Below are 19,989 nucleotides of genomic sequence, written 5' to 3' on the forward strand. Positions count from 1 at the left end.
ATTGATCAAATATTGTATAATTCAAACAATAAAAACAAAATACCCAGTAGTGAGGGACATCATCGACTGCCTCATTTGCATGTCACTGAGTTGTGCATACAACTGTTTTGTGAAAAGTAAGCGTAACTTTAAAATGTCATAACTTTCTTATTTTAGATATGATTTTTAATGAAATTTTCAGCATTATGCTAGTTGGTACACATTCAAAGAGAGTTCTGGTTATTATAATAATGCACTAACACTAGAAATCTCCATGCAATGAGGAAACATGCTGATATACAAATACATGTATAATAAATATTCAATGGGTGTATATATGAAGAAGAAAAAAAACAACAACATCATATTTCAATCAAAAACAAAGGATTTGGATATCTATTTGAGTGCTCTTATTACAATACTAGTGTAACAATGTTTACAAAATAAAGAGACTTTTCAATATATGGTTTATCATGAAAATTGGAAGAACATGTATTGAATTTTAAATTCCTTTCAAACATAAAATGTATTTACACGAACTAGTTTTCCCACCCTCAAAGCAATCTCAACGTGCAAATGATTGCACTATGCTTACCGTACTCAGATGGTTCAAGATACATTACAATTTTATAGTGACCCACCCCCCCCCCTCTCTATCCTCTCTAGAAACTCATGTGACCAGATGTACAATATGAAAATATACAGGCTTTGTGTGCATGGACATGGCCACAGAGGATTATCTATTGTTACTGGGGGTGCTGTGACAATGCTCAGCACACCCAGTAACAATAGACTACTCCTATGTAGATAGGTCCCTGGTTTGTGTCCAATAATTTTAGTTACTGTTCAGTTTTAGTTTTGATCACATATTTTTTTTCTCAATATCAATGGCACTGGCAGTAGCCTATATGGGGAAGAGGCACAAGCCTAGCTTGGGTGCCCTTTCTTACAAGGGGGCACAACAAAGGCCAACGTACGTTAATAACAAAATCTTGCCATTTTAATCTGATGGACAACATAAGCCACCAACATTGGTAGTTAGGAAGGGGCATGAATTCAGCATTTCCCCTGCACTGTTTTCCTTTGTCATGCCAATGAGCAATGGTAAAATAATGAATCTCAAATTTAAACCTGTGCTACAGCTCGATCACACAGTTAAAAAATTAAAACATTTTCATTGGTAATGTATTACTAACGGAAGTACTGCGAATAACCTCATGGGTTTATTAACTATCCTCTCAAAACATTTTGCCTGAGGTGCTTGTATTGACAACTACAAAAGTTAATTTCATCCCACTTAAAATGTATTCAAATTCTATATGAAATAGAATAAATGGTGTTAACACAGGGATATTCATAATGATGGGTGTCAGTCAAATAAACCATCATTGGTGATTACATAGCGTGAGCAAACACCTTCATGAATATACTCAACAGTTATAATGATTTTGCACAAACAAAATACTTAAACTGCATAGCAGAAGCAAACACCTTCATAAATACACTCAACAGTTTATTCTGCACAAAAATAATTAAAGTAGTAAAAATGAATATTCTATAAGATTGGTTTCAAAATCTTAGCACACCAATCGATCAACTGACATGCAATCGAGAATTTGAGATGGTTCTTATCCACCCTACCCCCTCCTCTCCTATGCTCCCCCCCCCCCACCCCGCCCCCCAAAAAATGTTCAAATGAAATCAGAAATAAAATCACAATGTTTTAGATCAGCTCAAACTGAATTCATGATGATAGTTACATGATTCGATACAGATCAGAAATTGAAGCTCATACTAACCCATGCAATGCACTTTTAGGCTGTAATATGGTTACGTTGTGCAAATTCTGACAGTTCACCCGAGTTTGAAGCTTTTGTTTTTAATTTTACATTCTGAGCAGATGTATATTCATCTTATATATAAAAAATGAAAAGTGACTTGCAGTTTGCGCATATGAAATATAAACTGCACTCAGTTATTACCCCATATATGTAGAGCAAAGCAGGATGATTTTTGCTAATATCACAAAATAAAGCTCAGATGCTTAGTTCAATCAAAATATTCTTTGTAGGATTCTTAACAAATTTACTGCTGAATTAACATCAATTTCTTATGAATTTATATTTTTATGCTTTTCAACTTCCATATCTAACAGATGGATCAAATTTGAACCATACATCCAGGTATCGCAATGCCCTTAACTCAAGACCCAGTCAATCTTTTCCATCCCACCCCCTGGGTGGGATGGAAAAAGACTTGATGAAACAAATAGCCATCTCGTCAAGGGTTAAAATCCCATTGTAATAAAATGTAAAAGAAAATTTGTATTGTGCATACACTTGCATTTTGCAAATATGACTCTTTAGTATACCATTCATTTATAAAAATTACAGTTATAATTATGAGCATTTTTACTTATTCTGAGCCAATCAGCTCTCGCAAATCTACATGTAGCTATGAAGCAGACTTTTGATCCCAGGGGAACTACTTGAATTTATACCTAGATGTGTTGAAAACAGGGGGCTCTGAAACTAAATCTTGGTCTTAAAATTGGGGTCTCCGGAATGACTGTTGGATCCACGATTGCTTAAAATCCCTGAAAATGCAACGCTCTGGAACTGACCACAATAAAAATCAGGGTCTCCAGAACTCATTGTATCATAGCATGGTATAAAGCGTGCACACGTCTTGTTAAATTCATATCGCATTGGGCTAGCACTAGCCAGATGCGGGTGTGGGGTGCTTCGGCGGCCTGGCATACGGCTTCTCGCCGATCGAGCTCACCGGTCGTACCGGCTGAGTAGTTCATGATGGGCGATTACTGGAACGATAAACCACAAATTTGAGGGTCTCCAGAACAGAGAAAAAATAGGAAATCATATAGCTCCCTAATTGGTGATGCTCTGGAACAGAAATTTTTGGCTGAAAATGGGGGTCTCAACCGCGGCACATACATGTATGTATCATACATTTATACTACATGTAAGTAACCCCCCCCCCTTTTGATACTGAAGTGAAGCGAGTATATCAATCTGCACCATACAAAGATTCTCTGTGTACTTGTACTGAAGTGGGTTACTCTGGTGTAGATACTTGAACTGGTACATGACCTTGATCACCAGTGATATTACAAAGAATTGTGTTTGACCTAATAAATCTTAACTATGGAAAGCCATCAATGTCATAATTGTTTATACAAGAAATGTAACAATGTCCATGTGAAAACGACGAGGAGCACACTGATTGGCAATGATTCATGTAAGAGTATACATGATATTTAGAATCAATTTCATGTGTGCATTTTTAGATGTGGTGCTGTTGGCTTTCCATACATGTGCTTGTGATTGATCTGTGATTCGTTTCACAAAAACTTGTTACGAATACAAACTTGCAATATCATTTGATTGGCTGATAATGAAGATAAAGAAATTGTGCATTTATGAAACGGGACCCTGATCAGTCACAAATTTCATCATGTATGAAAATGACATATGAAGAAGAATAAAGTATTTTGCTTCAGCTGCAATGCAACTTCATCATAGTTCATGTAAGGCTGGTGATCAGTATAAAGTGTAAATGATAAGAAAAATTGGAAAATTACAACACACAAATGGAGGTAATCCCTTAAATATATAATTTTAATCTTCATCTTGATCCTTATTAAATAGATAGGCAAATGGGGTACCTCTTGCTTATTCCTACTGATGAAAAGTGTCATACATGTATAAGTTCCTAGTCATAACATCCCACAACAAACTTGACTTACATTTCGATGTTAAATGCATGTATGTCATGTTCATAACAATGGATCCCGGTTGTAAATGTGCTTAATACATCAAAATTATGTCTCCAAACACTTTACAGATTTATATTACAGCTGATCATCTGATGGTTGTATTCTCATCATATCATACTTTATATGTAGCTGTTTCCTACTAAAAGTCCAATACTTTAGATCACAATTATTTAATAAACCTCCATGGATGTCAGGATGTTCAGTCTGTCCTTCTTGATCCATCCTCACTTATGACTTGACAAGATCAATGATGGCATCAATATTCAGCTCCTCTATCTCCTTGATATTGATAATCTTTGCACTACCAGAGCAACATTTCTTCACGTCGTCTACACTGGATGCAAACAACATCTTCTTTTTTACTGGCATTTCGTCCTTACACCTGAAGAAGTATAAGAAAACATATCAATCAATAGTTTTATATGTCATGAGATACCTGTACCTTAGATATTTTTGGACCTATCCTTTCCGCCATCTTCTATGCATTTAGGCATTTAAAAAAAACTAGCACATCAATGATGTGGAGCTAATCCGGCATCTTGCAACGAAATTAAACACAATTTTAATTTCAGCCCAGCTGACACTAGTGAATTATATTGGTGACACAAATTGAGGATATAGAATTAAAATTGATGAAGAAATGACATAGAAGCATTTTTAGTGATCTATGAATACATTTCATATAAATTAAGCATAAATAATTTTCTAGTCAATTTTTTTAACTGTGTAGAACTTTGGTGAACCTCATGTAGCTCTCAGATGGAAAAAGTAATCGAAATCAATCAACAAATAAATAAGTAATTTTTGTGAATTTTGAAAATATATGAATAAACTAGCATATTCAATGAGTTTCAAAATTCTGTGTTGACATTTTGTATCACCACCTCGAGCTATCATATAAATCAAACAAAATTGAAATTGATCAACAAATGAAGACAAAACATTAATTTTGTGTTTTATGAAAAAAATTGCATTAATTTTCTACTGAAAATTTCAAAATTCTGTGTAGAAGTTTGGTGAACCTCATTAAGTTCTACCAGATGGAAGAAAAATAATCAAAATCTCTCCACAAATCAAGAAGAGGCATTTTCTGTGATTTCTGAATAAATTTCACATAAATTAGCATTAATAATTTTCTGCTGAGAATTTCAATATTCTGTGTAGAAGTTTGGTGAACTTCATGAAGTTCTACCAGATGGAAGAAAAAAAAAATCAAAATTGGTCAACAAAGAAGAAAAATACTGATCTTATGATTTTCATTACAGATCGAGCATACTGATCTTAAACAAATAGGAGTAATGCCGAAAATTTGTTAAACAAAAAGAAGAAAAAGTATTGTATTTGAATTTTAAAAATATGAATTAATCAATTTTGCATAAATTGACATAAAAATCGTTGTAGTCAAAATTCTGTGAAGAAGTTTTGTGAACTCCATGAAGCTCTACCAGATGGAAGAAAAAAAAATCAAAATCAGTCAACAAATAAAGAAGCATTTTATGTGAATTTTTAAAAATATGCATAAATTAGCATAAAAATTGTTCTGGGCTCCGTAACACAAAAATTAGCGATCAATCGCGAAATGAACTGACCAATCAATATCAATGTTACCAAGCGTTAGGTTTGAAATACTGACCAGGAACCAATCAGTGCGGTTCATCGCAAACCTTTGTGTTACGGAGCCCAGGTCAAAATTTCGAAATTCTGTGTAGAAGTTTGGTGAACCTCATGAAGCTCTACCAGATGGAAGCAAAAAATTCAACATCGGTCAACAAATAAAGAAGCACTTTTTGTGCATTTTGAAAAATGCACATAAATTAGCATATTTAATGAATTTCAAAATTCTGTGTAGAAGTTTTGAATGCCCCACCTAGTGCAAGCAAACAGAATTGAAATCAGACTCGAAATGGCGAAGCATTTTAAAACTGTGGACGGATGACAGACGACGGACACCACGGCAAAACCTCATTTGGCCCTTTGGGCCGGATGAGCTAAAAATTTGATGTGCATATTTTCATCAATGCATTATTTTGAAGAGGGCCGATCAGGTTAAAATCTCGAGATTGAGCAAACTCAGGCTGAGGCAGCACCGCCTTTACACACCGAATGAACTGATCTGATACTATTCGAGATTATAGATTTTGATCTTTTATTAAAGGTTGTCTGTGACTTTCTGTCAGAATATGATAGATCACCTCTTGTGTATTTCATTTTTCATTGGAATATACAAAAATACATCATAAAGGTTACATACCAATGAATTTCAGCAATCTTCAAATCTTTACCCGGTACTTCAAGTGCAGAGAAGTCAAATAGTCCAACAAGAGCATTATCAGGCTTGATGTAGGAGAGAAATTGATCATACTCTCGTTCAAATCGCTCTCTTGGTGCCCGATCATGGGATTTTATGTCTGGAAATGCATCACGCTTTTGTCTTTCAACTAACCTTTTCCAAGCCTAGCAATAATGAAAAGCACATGGAAATTACTGATTTTACCTTGGAAAAAAAAATAACAGTACAAAGGGGCAATGAAATCCATGCAACATCAGCCCTTCTCTGCCCCATTCATCCTAAACACAGAGAAATATAAAAGGCATGCTATCATATAAAAGAAACATTTTGGTATTTCTTTGTTCATCATGCATTAAAAAAAAACAGACCAGAGCTAAGAGTGAAAATAACAGCTGGGAAATATATACATGTATTACAACAATGTAAGCTTTATGTCTATTCACTGCTTGACAGCTAAAGGACAAGTCCACCCCAACAAAAACTTGATTTGAATAAAAAGAGAAAAATTCAACAAGCATAACACTGAAAATTTCATCAAAATCGGATGTAAAATAAGAAAGTTATGACATTTTAAATTTTCGCTTCATTTCACAAAACAGTTTATGCACATCTCGGTCGGTATGCAAATGAGGGAACTGATGACACCACTCACTCACTATTTCTTTTGTATCTTATTATATGAAATATGAAATATTTGGATTTTCTTCTCATTGTCATGTGAAATGACGTGGAATTACATTATTTCAACATTTTGGTGCTTCAGGAAAGGAGGTCCTAATCAAATTCGTAAAAATTGAAATATTGTATAATTCAAACTATAAAAAATAAAAGAAATAGTGAGTGACATCATTGACTCTCTCATTTGGATGTAACTGGCTTGTCCATATAACTATATGTCATAACTTTGTTATTATACATCCGATTTTGATGAAATTTTCAGCATTGTGCTTGTCTGATTTTTCTATATTGATTCAAATCAACATTTTTTGAGGTGGACTTGACCTTATGTATTTTGCATAAAACAGCTCATATAAACAGGTTTCGACAATAGGCAATTTAAAAGCTTATTAAAAGGCCTGAACTATGTGACATCACACTATGTCAGGAAGGTTATGAATGTGATTTCAGACCATACTTTGTACTTTGAATACCGGTAATTAGTTCATTTTTCATACATGTATGAATGTCCCCCTTTGGCTTTGAGCCACTTATATTAAAATAAGTTGCAGAAATTAATATCTAATGCACTGAGTCAGTTGTCTTCAATCAATTTTTTTAGTTCTGGAGGAAATTTTTTTTCAACATAAACAAATGAAATAAATTTAAACCAACAACATACAAAAGAACTAGTGAGGATATGACATCATCAGTTTGCTCACTGAATATGCATAGAGGCATACATACATATACATGTACATGTAGAACTGTTTCACCAAAATAATGCAAATCCATCCCAATTATGGTCAAATTTTCAGTGTTTTGTTTGTCTAGTTTTTCTTCACCTGTTCAAATCACACTATTTTCAGCCTTTTAAGCAAAATACTCACCTGGTAAGCAGTGAAAATGCATAAAGCTTGAATTGCTGAAATACATGTAAAGTAGTTTATAAGTTTCACATTGGGGTCCAGTCTGGATCTTAACCCGAATCTGTGGGAAATCTCCCCCCCATCAACTTTTTTTTCCTTTTTTTCACAACTTTGCAAGATAAACATTGTATTTACAACATAGGGAAAAGTTGGATATGAATAGGTTTGTTTTCATATTTGTTAAGAAGCCCTCAATTTATTTTAAAGTTGAAATTATGATTCTACAAGGCTTGATTCTATCTCCACCTCAATGTTTTATTCAAGTAACGAACAGAATGTGCAGTCAAAAATACATGAAGATTTGATTTGTTAACAATTTCCTTCACAGTACAATGCACCATAATTATATAGCAAAGGCAGTCAGAGATTGTACAAATTACGAGAACCCAATAAAGAGCGAAAAAACAACAATCAAATGGGTTTCAAAAAAATTAGACTAAATTTACAACAACAAAAAATACATTCAGGCATTTTGGCTATTGGAGGTGTACCAGGAAGTAATGAAAGAGCTTCCAGAAGAGCCTCTAGTGCCAGATTTCAATATGATTATATTTCCACTGGGTATACATTGTAGTGCAATTTGTTTACTACATGTATGTGTCTTTGTAGTGTAAATATTTCCTGATCTAAAAAACATTAATTACATAAAACTTTGCCCAAAAGGCCTTCATGTATGTGAACAAACTTTCAGTATGATTAAAAACAAAATAATAATATTTTGACCAATATATATATATATATATGTGTGTGTGTGTGTGTGTGCATATATACATTGCAAATACTTACCATAGAATTACCCTCTTCCTGTAGAATAAATAGGAAAAAATGGGAAAAAAATTGAATCATAGACAAAATTACAAAGTAAAAACATAATGTTAGTTAATAAGTTTAGTAGAAGAACCAACTCAAATAAGTTTATAATGTCATGAAAGAAAATTTAATATAGCAGACTGTTCAACATGGGAAATTAGATTATAATTATCTACATGTATCAGAGAAAACACTCTTGCTGACATATTTGCAACAATTCTCTTGTTCATCATGATAGTGAAAAATGACAGTCTCTTTCTATTTGTTTTGGAATAATTATGTAAATTCTTTTGAATTTGTAAATCCAATCAAGATTTCATGATTATATGGTAAGTTTGTGTACATGTAATTACCACATGAAATGCATGAGCACAGAAAATCTGTTTTTCTACCTTAAGTCTAATCGACCCCACAAAATTTTCTAACTTGACCTACAGCTTCCAGAAATTTATCAGTGACATGAAAAAATTATTATGTAACTGGTCAAGTCCAAGCTACTAGTATGATGGTAACAAATGGGACATCAGAGCACAAAATACATGTAGGCTTTAAAAAAAAAAACAATTCCCATGATTAAACTTTAACCATAGTTCTTGGTATAATCTATATGTAGAAGGTGCCAAGGACCTCTATCTAAAACATCTGCAATAATTGGGATGACTATTTTTATAATTAATAAAAAAGACAATAAAACACTAAGACTGTTATACAATACTGATCACTCTTTTTTAAATGAATGATGTAAGATTTATTACAGATAATCAATAAAATAAAAGCTAACAAGTAACAACTGCTGAATTTTTATGGAGAGTATTTCTGCGACATTCTGATCCAATGTACTTTTTAAAAAATTGTATCAAATTTGTTTACCGGACTTATTACATGTAGATACATGTATTTTATTGTTTTTTTTTTAAATCTTGATCTTTGTTGATGGAAATTTTCAGCAACACTACTGACAAAATGAAACAAGTTCTTTCAAGTCATTAAAAGTAGAAATATGACACATTAATCAATTTTAGCTAGAAACATGATTTCTATTGGATTAGTACAAGGAATTACATTTTTGAGCAATTCCGTGTCTGACACTTTAAGACTGCATGCCTGCAACTTTGAAACTCATGCACTGATGTAGCAAATTTGGTTCCAAAAGTTGCATGAGACTTGGGAGAAAAAAAGTGTAAGTGGTTGGATTCTATAGACTAAGGTATATGTCCCTGCACTACATGTAATTTGGTCAGATTGTACACTGAAAACATTTAAAACTAGAATTTTAATTTGTCTTGAGGACAAATTAGGTGATCTGTCTGTAAATCTCATGATCACAATCACAATCTAATTTTTTTATCATGATCACCATGTCAATGCAGATCAATATGACCATCATGATTATAAGCATGGTCTTATTAATGAAAGGACATGTTGAATACTGTTGAAAGATATCGAAAGATAAGGAGATAAGGAAATAAATAAATAAAAAAAAAAATTTGTAGAAACATAAGAGGTGATCTGTGAACAGACAGATCACCTAATAAATCAAGATTTGTAGTATTTTTTCAGTCCCATGTGTTACCAGGAATGACAATTCATGCAAATTTAGTCATTAAACTGTCTATACAGTTCCTGTTATTTTTTTTTGTTCAGATTGAAAAATCACCTCCTTGGAAACGAATACTGTAGCTTGGACTTGCTCAACTACATGTGCATACATTCGTAATTCCGAAGCTTCGTAATTCCGAAGGTTCGGTTATTCCGAAGGTTCGTATTTCCGAAGGTTCGAAATTCCGAAGGTTCGTAATTCCGAAGGTTCGTCAATCCGAAAACGAAATAAGGTTCGTAATTCCGAAGGTTCGTCAATCCGAAAACGAAATAAGGTTCGTAATTCCGAAGATTCGTTAATCCGAAAACAAAATGAGGTTCGTAATTCCGAAGGTTCGTCAATCCGAAAAACGAAATAAGGTTCGTTAATCCGAAAACGAAATAAGGTTCGTTAATCCGAAAACGAAATAAGGTTCGTAATTCCGAAGGTTCGTTAATCCGAAAACGAAATAAGGTTCGTAATTCCGAAGGTTCGTTAATCCGAAAACGAAATAAGGTTCGTTAATCCGAAAATTAAATAAGGTTCGTATTTCCGAAAATGAAAATTATTCAGTTTGGTAACAAAAACGGTGTTGTCATTACAAGATTACACGATATTATGCAATGATATTAATAACGATCGATGATACATGCGTGTGTTGTGGCCAAAAGCATGTATTTCATTAAGAATAGGCGCCCTGATCAAGCATAGGCTAATTTCGATTTTATCTGAGCAATTGCTGCCTAAGCAAATGGTTTAAAGATGCAGGGATCAAGTGTGTTGGTCGCGTGCGAGTAACCATAGATAATAGAATTTGTATTGGAGGGGATGTCATTTTTGATAACAGCTTCTGCTGGTAATAAAAATAAAAATAATACTATTAATGATCCTTGTGAGATGTTGAAAGCGCGAATCGCAAGCTCAAACTAGTAGACATTTCATGTAACAAGACGTGAACTTAAACATTCTGAGCATTTTTTGTAATCGTGAGAAAAATGTGTATCTTTCTAAAAAATTAACTCGAGGGCGAGCTGTAATTTGTTTATATACTGACCTGGGGCCCGTTGCATAAAACTTTTTACCTGAGAAAACTCAGGTTGTTTTTACCGGAGTTTTTGCTCTGTGCTAAAGGCATAATGGCGGAAATCAGACTAACCTTAGTTTTCAGTTTTTACCAGAGTTTTCTCAGGTAAAATGTTTTATGCAACGGGCTTCTAAGTAATCTTTTAAGGACTGCATTTAGTGACTCATGAATAGAGTATATATCTCACGAACTAAATAATGAGAGCGCGAACCGCAAGCTTAAAATTTGTGATATTCCACCTGAAAACTGGAAATTTTTATACTTTTTTGTAACCAGGAATAGAATGAGTTCCTCAATAAACAATATTTGATACGAGCGAGAAACGTGAGCCAAAATTTTCCGATTTTCCAACCTGAAAACTGGACATTCTAAGCATTCTTGTAAAAAAAAATAATAATAGCTGGGAGAACAGTTTTCAGAACTGAAGTGGCTTCCCTGGGTAAATAATATCTATATCATTATTATCATTCTAGGCCTACATGAAATTTCCAAAAGTTTGAGCACGTGATTCGCTCGCAACATCTCACAAGGATGCCCTTTTAACAGTAATTGACCAAAAAGGCGAATTATACATCTTCAGATTTGATTTCTTTCCCCCAAACCACTTGCTCGCTACGCTCGCAAAAATGACACATAGATATATAATTTATCAATCAGTTATCACTTAAAATATTTTGCTCAATGCAATTACTACAAAACACACAACCTCTTTACACAGATGATAATCTCATGGTGAAAATATACGTTTGCCCCAAATTGCCCCTATTGGCCCCTTTTTTGGGCTTTGCTCCCCCCCCCCCCCCAGGAAAATATGTTCCGCCGCCACTGGTTGAAACACGCATCGTCTTCATGGCTAACTGCAAAAATTTCTTAAAATGTCCCCTTTAGATCAGGTCAGAGCTTATATATTCAAAATGTCTGTTTGCGCTTCTTGCTCGCAGTTATTATCTAAATTTAGTTACATAGGCATCTCGTTTTGAAGATCACAAACATATTGCCCATCATATTAAAAAAATATATAGCTCGCGCTCGCATTATTTAAAAAGGGTTTATCATGTTATTACATATTTACTTTATTTTATAAGTATAAAGCTAATTATTGACTGTGAGGACTACCCTTTCAAAGAAACAAACAAAAATCAACTTTAAGCTGCCGATCGAGGAAAATATGGCTGGAAAAAAATTGCCCCCCCCCCTATTTGACGATAGTTGGATCCGCCGGGAGGGAGGCAGGGGGCACTTCCCCCCCAAATGAAATAAAAAAACAGGGAAATTAATATTTTCCAAAATGGGAAAGTTCCTTTTTCAAAAATAAATATGCCGTTTTTCGTGTTTTTCGAAATAAAATACTCTTTTTAAAGTATACAAGTTAAGTTTTCAGGCTGGAATATTGCAAATTTTCACTAAATGTTTTCTTTAACAGGTTCCTTTTCTGGTCAGTATGTTTAAGCTCGCGTTTTGCGCTCGTGTTATTTTTTTAGTTAGATGCACATCTGTTTAATGACAGCAGAAATCTGCTCGGATTTTTAAAAACTTATTTTCATTTTTTATTGAAAACCCTAAAGTTTTAGCTTGTGATTCACGCTCGCAACACCTCACAATAATGCCATTTTAAGAATAATTGACCCCAAAAAAGTTTTACAACTTCACCTTTGAATTTGTTTTACCAAGCCGCTCGCTCATTATACTCTCTCCCGAAAAATAAAGCCTAAATATACGTTTTGCCTTAATAAGAAATCACTTCAAAAAAGGTTTTTCTCTACTTAATCACTATCAAACACACAATGACTTCAAGCAGATGATAATCTTAAGGTGAAAATGTCAATTTTGACGTATGAGTTTCATTTTTTTGGCTTTACCCCCCAAACGAAAATTCGTTCGGCCGCCCTTGCCTTCCCATCCTCATAACAATTGAACGGCAACAGTGTCCCCCGCCCCCTCCTCCTTGCCTCTGCCTCTGCTTTCCCGGTTTTCATTTTTCGGATTAACGAACCTTATTTTGTTTTCGGATTAACGAACCTTATTTCGTTTTCGGATTAACGAACCTTATTTCGTTTTCGGATTAACGAACCTTCGGATTAACGAACCTTATTTTGTTTTCGGATTAACGAACCTTATTTCGTTTTCGGATTAACGAACCTTCGGAAAAACGAACCTTATTTCGTTTTCGGATTAACGAACCTTCGGAACAACGAACCTTATTTCGTTTTCGGATTAACGAACCTTCGGAACAACGAACCTTATTTCGTTTTCGGATTAACGAACCTTCGGAACAACGAACCTTATTACGTTTTCGGATTATCGAACCTTCGGAATAACGAACCGTCGGAATTACGCCACAAATGTTCGGATTAACGAACCCTTTTTCGTTTTCGGATTAACGAACATCGAGGTATAGGCAATTTACGTGTTTCGGAATTACGAACCTTCGGAATAAAGAACCTTCGGAATTACGAAGCTTCGGAATTACGAAGTGTAACCAACTACATGTACATGGCAAATGTACATTAACCTCAATTCTATAGAGACTATACTAATTCAATGACTATGGCACTCAATATTGTAGAGACATAAAAGATTAAAATATACTTACACATAATTCAAATATAGCATATATGTACTGTTTCTTTACAAGGTCCTTCATAATTTTTTCAATCTCCGCAGGGACTGTGATGCCTGATTTTGGCTGAAAAAAAATAACCAATAACAAATAAAATTTTTAAAATCAACAAATTAACTTGGTATCAAAAATGGTAAAAGATGAAAGCTGAAAAGTTTGCAAATTTCTGTCCATGTGACATTATACATGTACTATCATACCATAAGGCTTAGTTCATACATGTAGGAGTACTCTTTGGGTATATGATGCATGTTTTTGATGGCAACGTGAATAGCTTCAATCTGAAACAGATTTAATACCTAATACCAGTTGACATAAGAGGACTTATTCAGAAAAAAATATTCTGTATACATGTACATGTGGAATTGCACTTGTTCGGATGTTGCAGCTGGTGTGCTGTGGAAGGTAAATTACAAATAAAATAATTTCTAGGTTCTCATTTTCTTAGAATTTCATACGTGTAGTTGGCACATGTCGTCATATGTCATCCAGAACTTCAGGATTAAAAAGCCCCCCCCCCCCAATTTTTAAACTGAAAGGGCAATATCTTGTGCACATTTTGCGTGATTCATGGGAAGTTGTTAATACTATCAGCCATTTTGAAGCATGTTCTTCAATTTGAGTATCTGTTAAAAGTATAAGACTCATATTTCAATAACTCCAATTCAACAACTTATTTCCATGAAACTTATTTTAAATTCCTTCTCTCAATTAACTCTTTCCAATAAGATTGATTCTCTTCTTGGATTTAGATTTCACTTAAAAGACCAGTTTGACTGTTTTTATGTTATTCATTTCATAAGACAATTTCTTGCCAAATCTACATAACATTAATACGTGTTTATTCCATTTATTTTGTGTTTAAAAACACCAATTTTGACATTAGGTTTAATAATGGTCAAATTTCCCTTAAAGCTATGGGTTAAAAGAATTTATATTTACTCACCATGGTGGTAACTTTAGGTTGTTAAGAGTTTCTGTAAAAAAAAAGATAAAAGATTTGAGAAAACTTGCTGCCATTATCATAGTAATTAACATTCTATTATCAATTAATCTATTGGAAGTGGAGCATTCCATCAAATGTTTTCAAAGTCAATTGCTAGGCATACTACACCTGGGTGACAATCAAGTTAGTTGATACTGGAGTATTAACACATTACTGCTCTTTACCAAAACTTATAGGTCAAGTCCACCCTTTGAATCAACAGAGATAAATCAAACAAGCATAAAAACCATGAACATTTCATCAAAATCAAATGTGAGAAAGTTATGCCCTTATAAAGTTTCAATTATTTTTCAAAAAACAGTTAGATTGACAAATCAATTACATGCAAATGAGAGAGTGAGTCGATGATGTTCTTCAGTCACTATTTTTTTTTTTTACTGTTTGAATGTACATTTCAATACTTACAGATTTGACAATAAGGACCTACTTGAATGAACCATGAAATGTTAAAAAAACAGTAGCTTTGTTTCACAGGACAATGAGATAATTTGAATAAATTTAATTTAATGAACATGATGAAATACAAAAGAAATAGTAAGTGATGTCATCAGTTCCTCATTTTCATACAGACCAGGATGTGCATTTGTGAAATTAATCAAAACTTTAAAATGTCATACTTTTCTTATTTTACATGATGAAATTTTCAGTGTTATGCTTGTTGGATTTTCTCTTTTTAATTTTATGCAAATCAACTCTTTGTTGGAGTGGACTTGTCATTTGAAACAAGCCTACATGTATCATTACCACTGAATTCTTGCTAGATCCCCTTAAACTACAGATTCTAGACCTAAATCCTGTCACTTATCCCATTCATTAATCATTACTAACCAAGTTACATTTTATGTATTATTATTGTGTAAATCTCTTACAATCTTTATAGTGTGGATGTTATACATGTAAAGTTTCATGTGAATTAATAAAATATTCACACATTTTTTTTAAACCAAGAAACATAACGATAGGGTACATGTATATGGAATAACGAAGGCTGAAAATTTTCAGAATATAGACTTCTAATTATTGTCTGGATCTAAACATTAATTGGAGTACTTTCTTGAATTAGCAGACCCTCTAAACAGATCCTAGCATAGAAACAAATTGCTTGAATTTAAATCTGAACCATTCCTGCCCACCCCTCCCCCCAAAAATCAAATAGGAACTTTAGGATGAAAACAAGCTAATGTATGTACGATGAGAATTATACAAAACCCAGGATTACCTCTATTTCAGCATGCACATGCACACACGTCGTCTCCTTAAACAAAGCACCATGCTCTTTCAAATACACCATCAGCTTGTGAATATCCAGCTTCCGCACTTCATAACCCAGGCTCCATGCATCAGTGAAGAGATCATTGCGCTGTACCAGAAACTAGTTTACTGGAAACTGGTTCAGGAAACCAGTTTGAAAGATCACTTAGTCTTAACTTGGATTCCCACCTGATCACTCGAAAGTGGTTTTCAAGACCAATTCATGTAAAGCAGTTGTGTTGCTGCAGGAATGCTTTCAGGAAGGTCACATGTTTCGCGCAAAATTTGAAACCACAGCATTGACATAGTACACACAGTTTGTGGAGTAGCACGCTCAAAATGTGTACAGATCACTTCCTGAAGAACGGTTGTGTCCTCACAATAAAACCAGTTTAACGAGGCAAAGCGATCTTAAAAACAACATCGCAAGGTGGTCTTCTGAACAGATTTGGAAGATCGCTTCCATGACCGCTTTTACCATTCTCATTACACATCGAACTACTTTCCACTAAACTAGTTTTAGGACAATAATGAAAATGAGGTCTTTGTCTGGCTTCGTAGCATCACCTCCCTCCATAAACCAAAGTATCAAAAACGTGCACCGCAGTATTGGAGGTCAGCCTAATGTAGGAATTAATTTCTTTTTAGGCACTCATTTTGTTTTTTATATTGGGGCTAGTACTACTACATGTAAATATACACTGCATCTTTGAGCTGTTTTTGTTCTTCAAAAATCTACTATGTAGATCAGCAATTTAACATTTTAAGACTCACTGTGATGCCTAAAAATCATGGAACAATCACAATGGTATAATGTACATTGTAATTGTGGTCTGGATCTTTTCATGTTCAAACTTATCAGAGTCATGCATGTACATGTATATGTAAAGGCTTTGCTCATTCTTTTTTGTCTTATCTCTATGGTAGTGAATGAGAACAATATACAGCATAAATGAGATTACAAAATTGGTGTACAAGTATTTAGTGCAGCTGGCAAGCAGGCTACTCACTACAGAAAGACCAACAAGTTTGGTTTATTGAAAATAACTTGGTTACTCTTTTTAAAGGTCAATTCCACCACAGAAAAACGTTAAAAACTTCATCAAAGTCAGATGTAAAATAAAAAAGTTACATTTTCTAAATTTGCTTATTTTTCACAAAACAGAGATATATACTCAGTCACATGCAAATGAAATAGTTGATGATGCCCCTCACAATTTCTTTTGCATTTCATTTTTTTAAATTTTATAAAATATTTCATTTTTTACAGATATGAAAATATTGACCAACTTGACTGAACCACAAAATGATAAACAATGTTAATTCCACATATTCAGTGAGGAATAAAACTTTAATCACATGACCATGGGAAAAAATGAAAATATTTCATATAATAAAACACAAAAAATTTAGTGACTTTGTGATGTCATTAATCCCCTTATGTGCATACAACCAGCATGAGCATATAACTATTTTGTGAAATTAAGCGAAAATTTTACAAAAAAAAAAAAAAAACATGCGATATGTCAGTGATGTATACAGCAGGCATTTCTTTTGAAAATGTACTAGTACAGTATGTAACAAAACTAGCACATCAGTAATGTGGAGCTCATCCGGCGTCTTGCAAAGAAATTTAACACAATTTTAATTTCAGCCCAGTTGACACTGTAGTGAATTTGGTGACATAACTTGAGGATATAGAATTGAAATTGATGAAGAAATGACATACATGTACATGTAGAAGCATTTTTTGTGACCTATGAATTAATTTCATATAAATTAAGCATAAATATCTTTCTAGTCAGGTGAACCTCATGTAGCTCTCAGATGGAACAAAAATAATCAAAATCAATTAACAAATAAGTAATTTTTGTGAGTTTTGAAAATATATAAATCAGCATGTTTAATGAATTTCAAAATTCTGTGTTGAAATTTTGTATCACCACCTCGAGCTATCATATAAAGCAAACAAATTGAAATTGATCAACAAATGAAGAAGAAAAAACATTTTTTGTGATTTATGAATAAATTTTGCATAAGATTTTCCAGACAAAATTCCAAAATTTTGTGTACAAGTTTGGTGAACCTCATGCCGCTCTACCAGATGGAAGAAAAAAATCAAAATCTGTCAACAAATAAAGAGGCATTTTCTGTGATTTATGAATAAATTTCACATAAATTAGCATAAATACGTTTCTACTTGAAAATTTCAAAATTCTGTGTAGAAGTTTGGTGAACCTCATGAAGTTCTACCAGATGGAAAAAAAATTCAAAATTGGTCAACAAATAAAGAGGCATTTTCCATGATTTCTGAATAAATTTTGCATAAATAATTTTCTGCTGTGAATTTCAAAATTCTATCATATAAACTTCTGTGTAGAAGTTTGGCGAACCTCGTGAAGTTCTACCAGATGGAAGAAAAAAAAATGAAAAAAAAAATGAAAATCGGTCAACAAAGAAGTATTTTACATGTATGTGAATTTAAAAAATATGAAATCAATTTTGCATAAATTGAAAAAAAAATTATTCTAGTCAAAATTTCAAAATTCTGTGTACATGTAGAAGTCTGGTGAACCTCATGAAGCTCTACCAGATGGAAGAAAAAAAATAATAAAAATCGGTCAACAAATAAAGAAGCATTTTACTGGTATGTGATTTTTTTAAAATATACATAAATTAATTTTGCATAAATGAACATAAAAATTGTTCTGGCTGATAATTCAAAATTCTGTGTAGAAGTTTGGTGAACCTCATGAAGCTCTACCAGATGAAAGCAAAAAAATTAAAATCGGTCAACAAATAAAGAAGCATTTTTTGTGAATTTTGAAAAATGGGCATAAATTAAAATATTCAATGAATTTCAAAATACTGTGTAGAAGTTTTGAATCCCCCATCTAGTGTTATCATATAAAGCAAACAGAATTGAAATCGGACTTGAAATGGCGAAGAATTAGCATTTTGAAAATTGTGGACGGACACAGAAGACGGACGCCACGGCATAAGCTCATTTGGCCCTTCGCGCCAGATGAGCTAATGACATGTCTATTGACACCTACATGTACAATACACCTCACTACTGTCAAGCTGAACTCCAAAATATTCCAGTAAAATATTTTTCCTGGCAAATTTTTGACTTACAGCAAGATTTATTTCATGATAAAGAGTTGGCACAGAATAAGGGTTTGAGCATTTAAGTAGGCTGCAGGTACATGTACTTCTCCATCTCACATGATGAATCACACACACAATCACAATTAGATTCTCAGCAGTTAGTTCGTGTACATGCATATTTACAATGCATGTAGTCTCGCTACCAGCTGGCGCAAACTACATGTAATTCTGAATGCTCACATACACATGTAAGCCATGCATTGCACAACATTTAATAAACTTGCTAAAGACTATTTGTACTGTACCAGGTCCAGATCAGTATCCCACATTGCATTGCACATTTATTTACAATTACAGAGCTTCCAGTATTACCAAAGACTACATGTACCTCAGGCAGAAGCAGATCCAGGATTTTCCAAAAGGGGGCATTTTGGTACAGGAAAATTTTGACAACTCCAAATGAAAAAAAGGGTCTTCACCACCAAATTGAGGTCACTTGTTCGATGCATGACTGTCAATTCAAATTTTTGTGCCTCTCAAGGGGGGGGGGGGGCGGGTTGGGCACGTTCTCTTGTCTACATGTACATGTACATGTATGCATGACATATTCCATTGAAAAGTATTTTTTGTGCTTCTCAAAAGGGGGAGGGGGAAGGCCGGTTGTGCCCCCCTCCCTCTGGATCCACCACTTACATGTACCTCAGTTGATGGCTTGTGTACAATACACCACACAAGCCATCAGGCTCTATCCTTGTGCAATTTATTTTCATTGTTGGCAATATTTTATTGGGCCGATTTTGAATTAAATACACGCTGTAGTTCAACGTCAAGCACACCACCACAATTTCCGTACCCTATAGGAGTCATCCGTCTGTGT

The 19,989-nt window shown here is 33.8% G+C and overlaps 2 protein-coding genes across 2 annotated transcripts in view; both read right to left on the reverse strand.

The window, feature by feature from the left end:
- The window catches only part of LOC121419032 (cofilin-like), a 33,740-nt gene that overhangs the window by 11,017 nt on the left and 2,734 nt on the right, over positions 1–19,989 (reverse strand). The gene's annotated exons all lie outside the window — the stretch shown is intronic.
- LOC121419033 (cofilin/actin-depolymerizing factor homolog) lies at positions 371–17,132 on the reverse strand. Its single transcript, XM_041613310.1, has 6 exons — positions 15,970–17,132; positions 14,691–14,721; positions 13,718–13,810; positions 8,438–8,455; positions 6,027–6,229; positions 371–4,157 (listed from the first exon to the last, which is right to left on the reverse strand). The coding sequence occupies exons 2-6, from the start codon at positions 14,691–14,693 to the stop codon at positions 4,004–4,006; spliced, it is 471 nt and encodes a 156-aa protein (XP_041469244.1). The 5' UTR covers positions 14,694–14,721; positions 15,970–17,132; the 3' UTR covers positions 371–4,003.

The sequence above is a fragment of the Lytechinus variegatus genome, chromosome 7 (genome assembly GCF_018143015.1).
Source record: "Lytechinus variegatus isolate NC3 chromosome 7, Lvar_3.0, whole genome shotgun sequence".
In the NCBI taxonomy this organism is placed as follows: Eukaryota; Metazoa; Echinodermata; class Echinoidea; order Temnopleuroida; family Toxopneustidae; genus Lytechinus; species Lytechinus variegatus.

Excerpts from the sequence above, each read along its gene's own strand:
- LOC121419033 (XM_041613310.1), bottom strand. Across the intron at positions 4,158-6,026 it reads AAGATTGCTGAAATTCATTG|GTGTAAGGACGAAATGCCAG; the intron begins GTATGTAACCTT and ends ATACTTCTTCAG.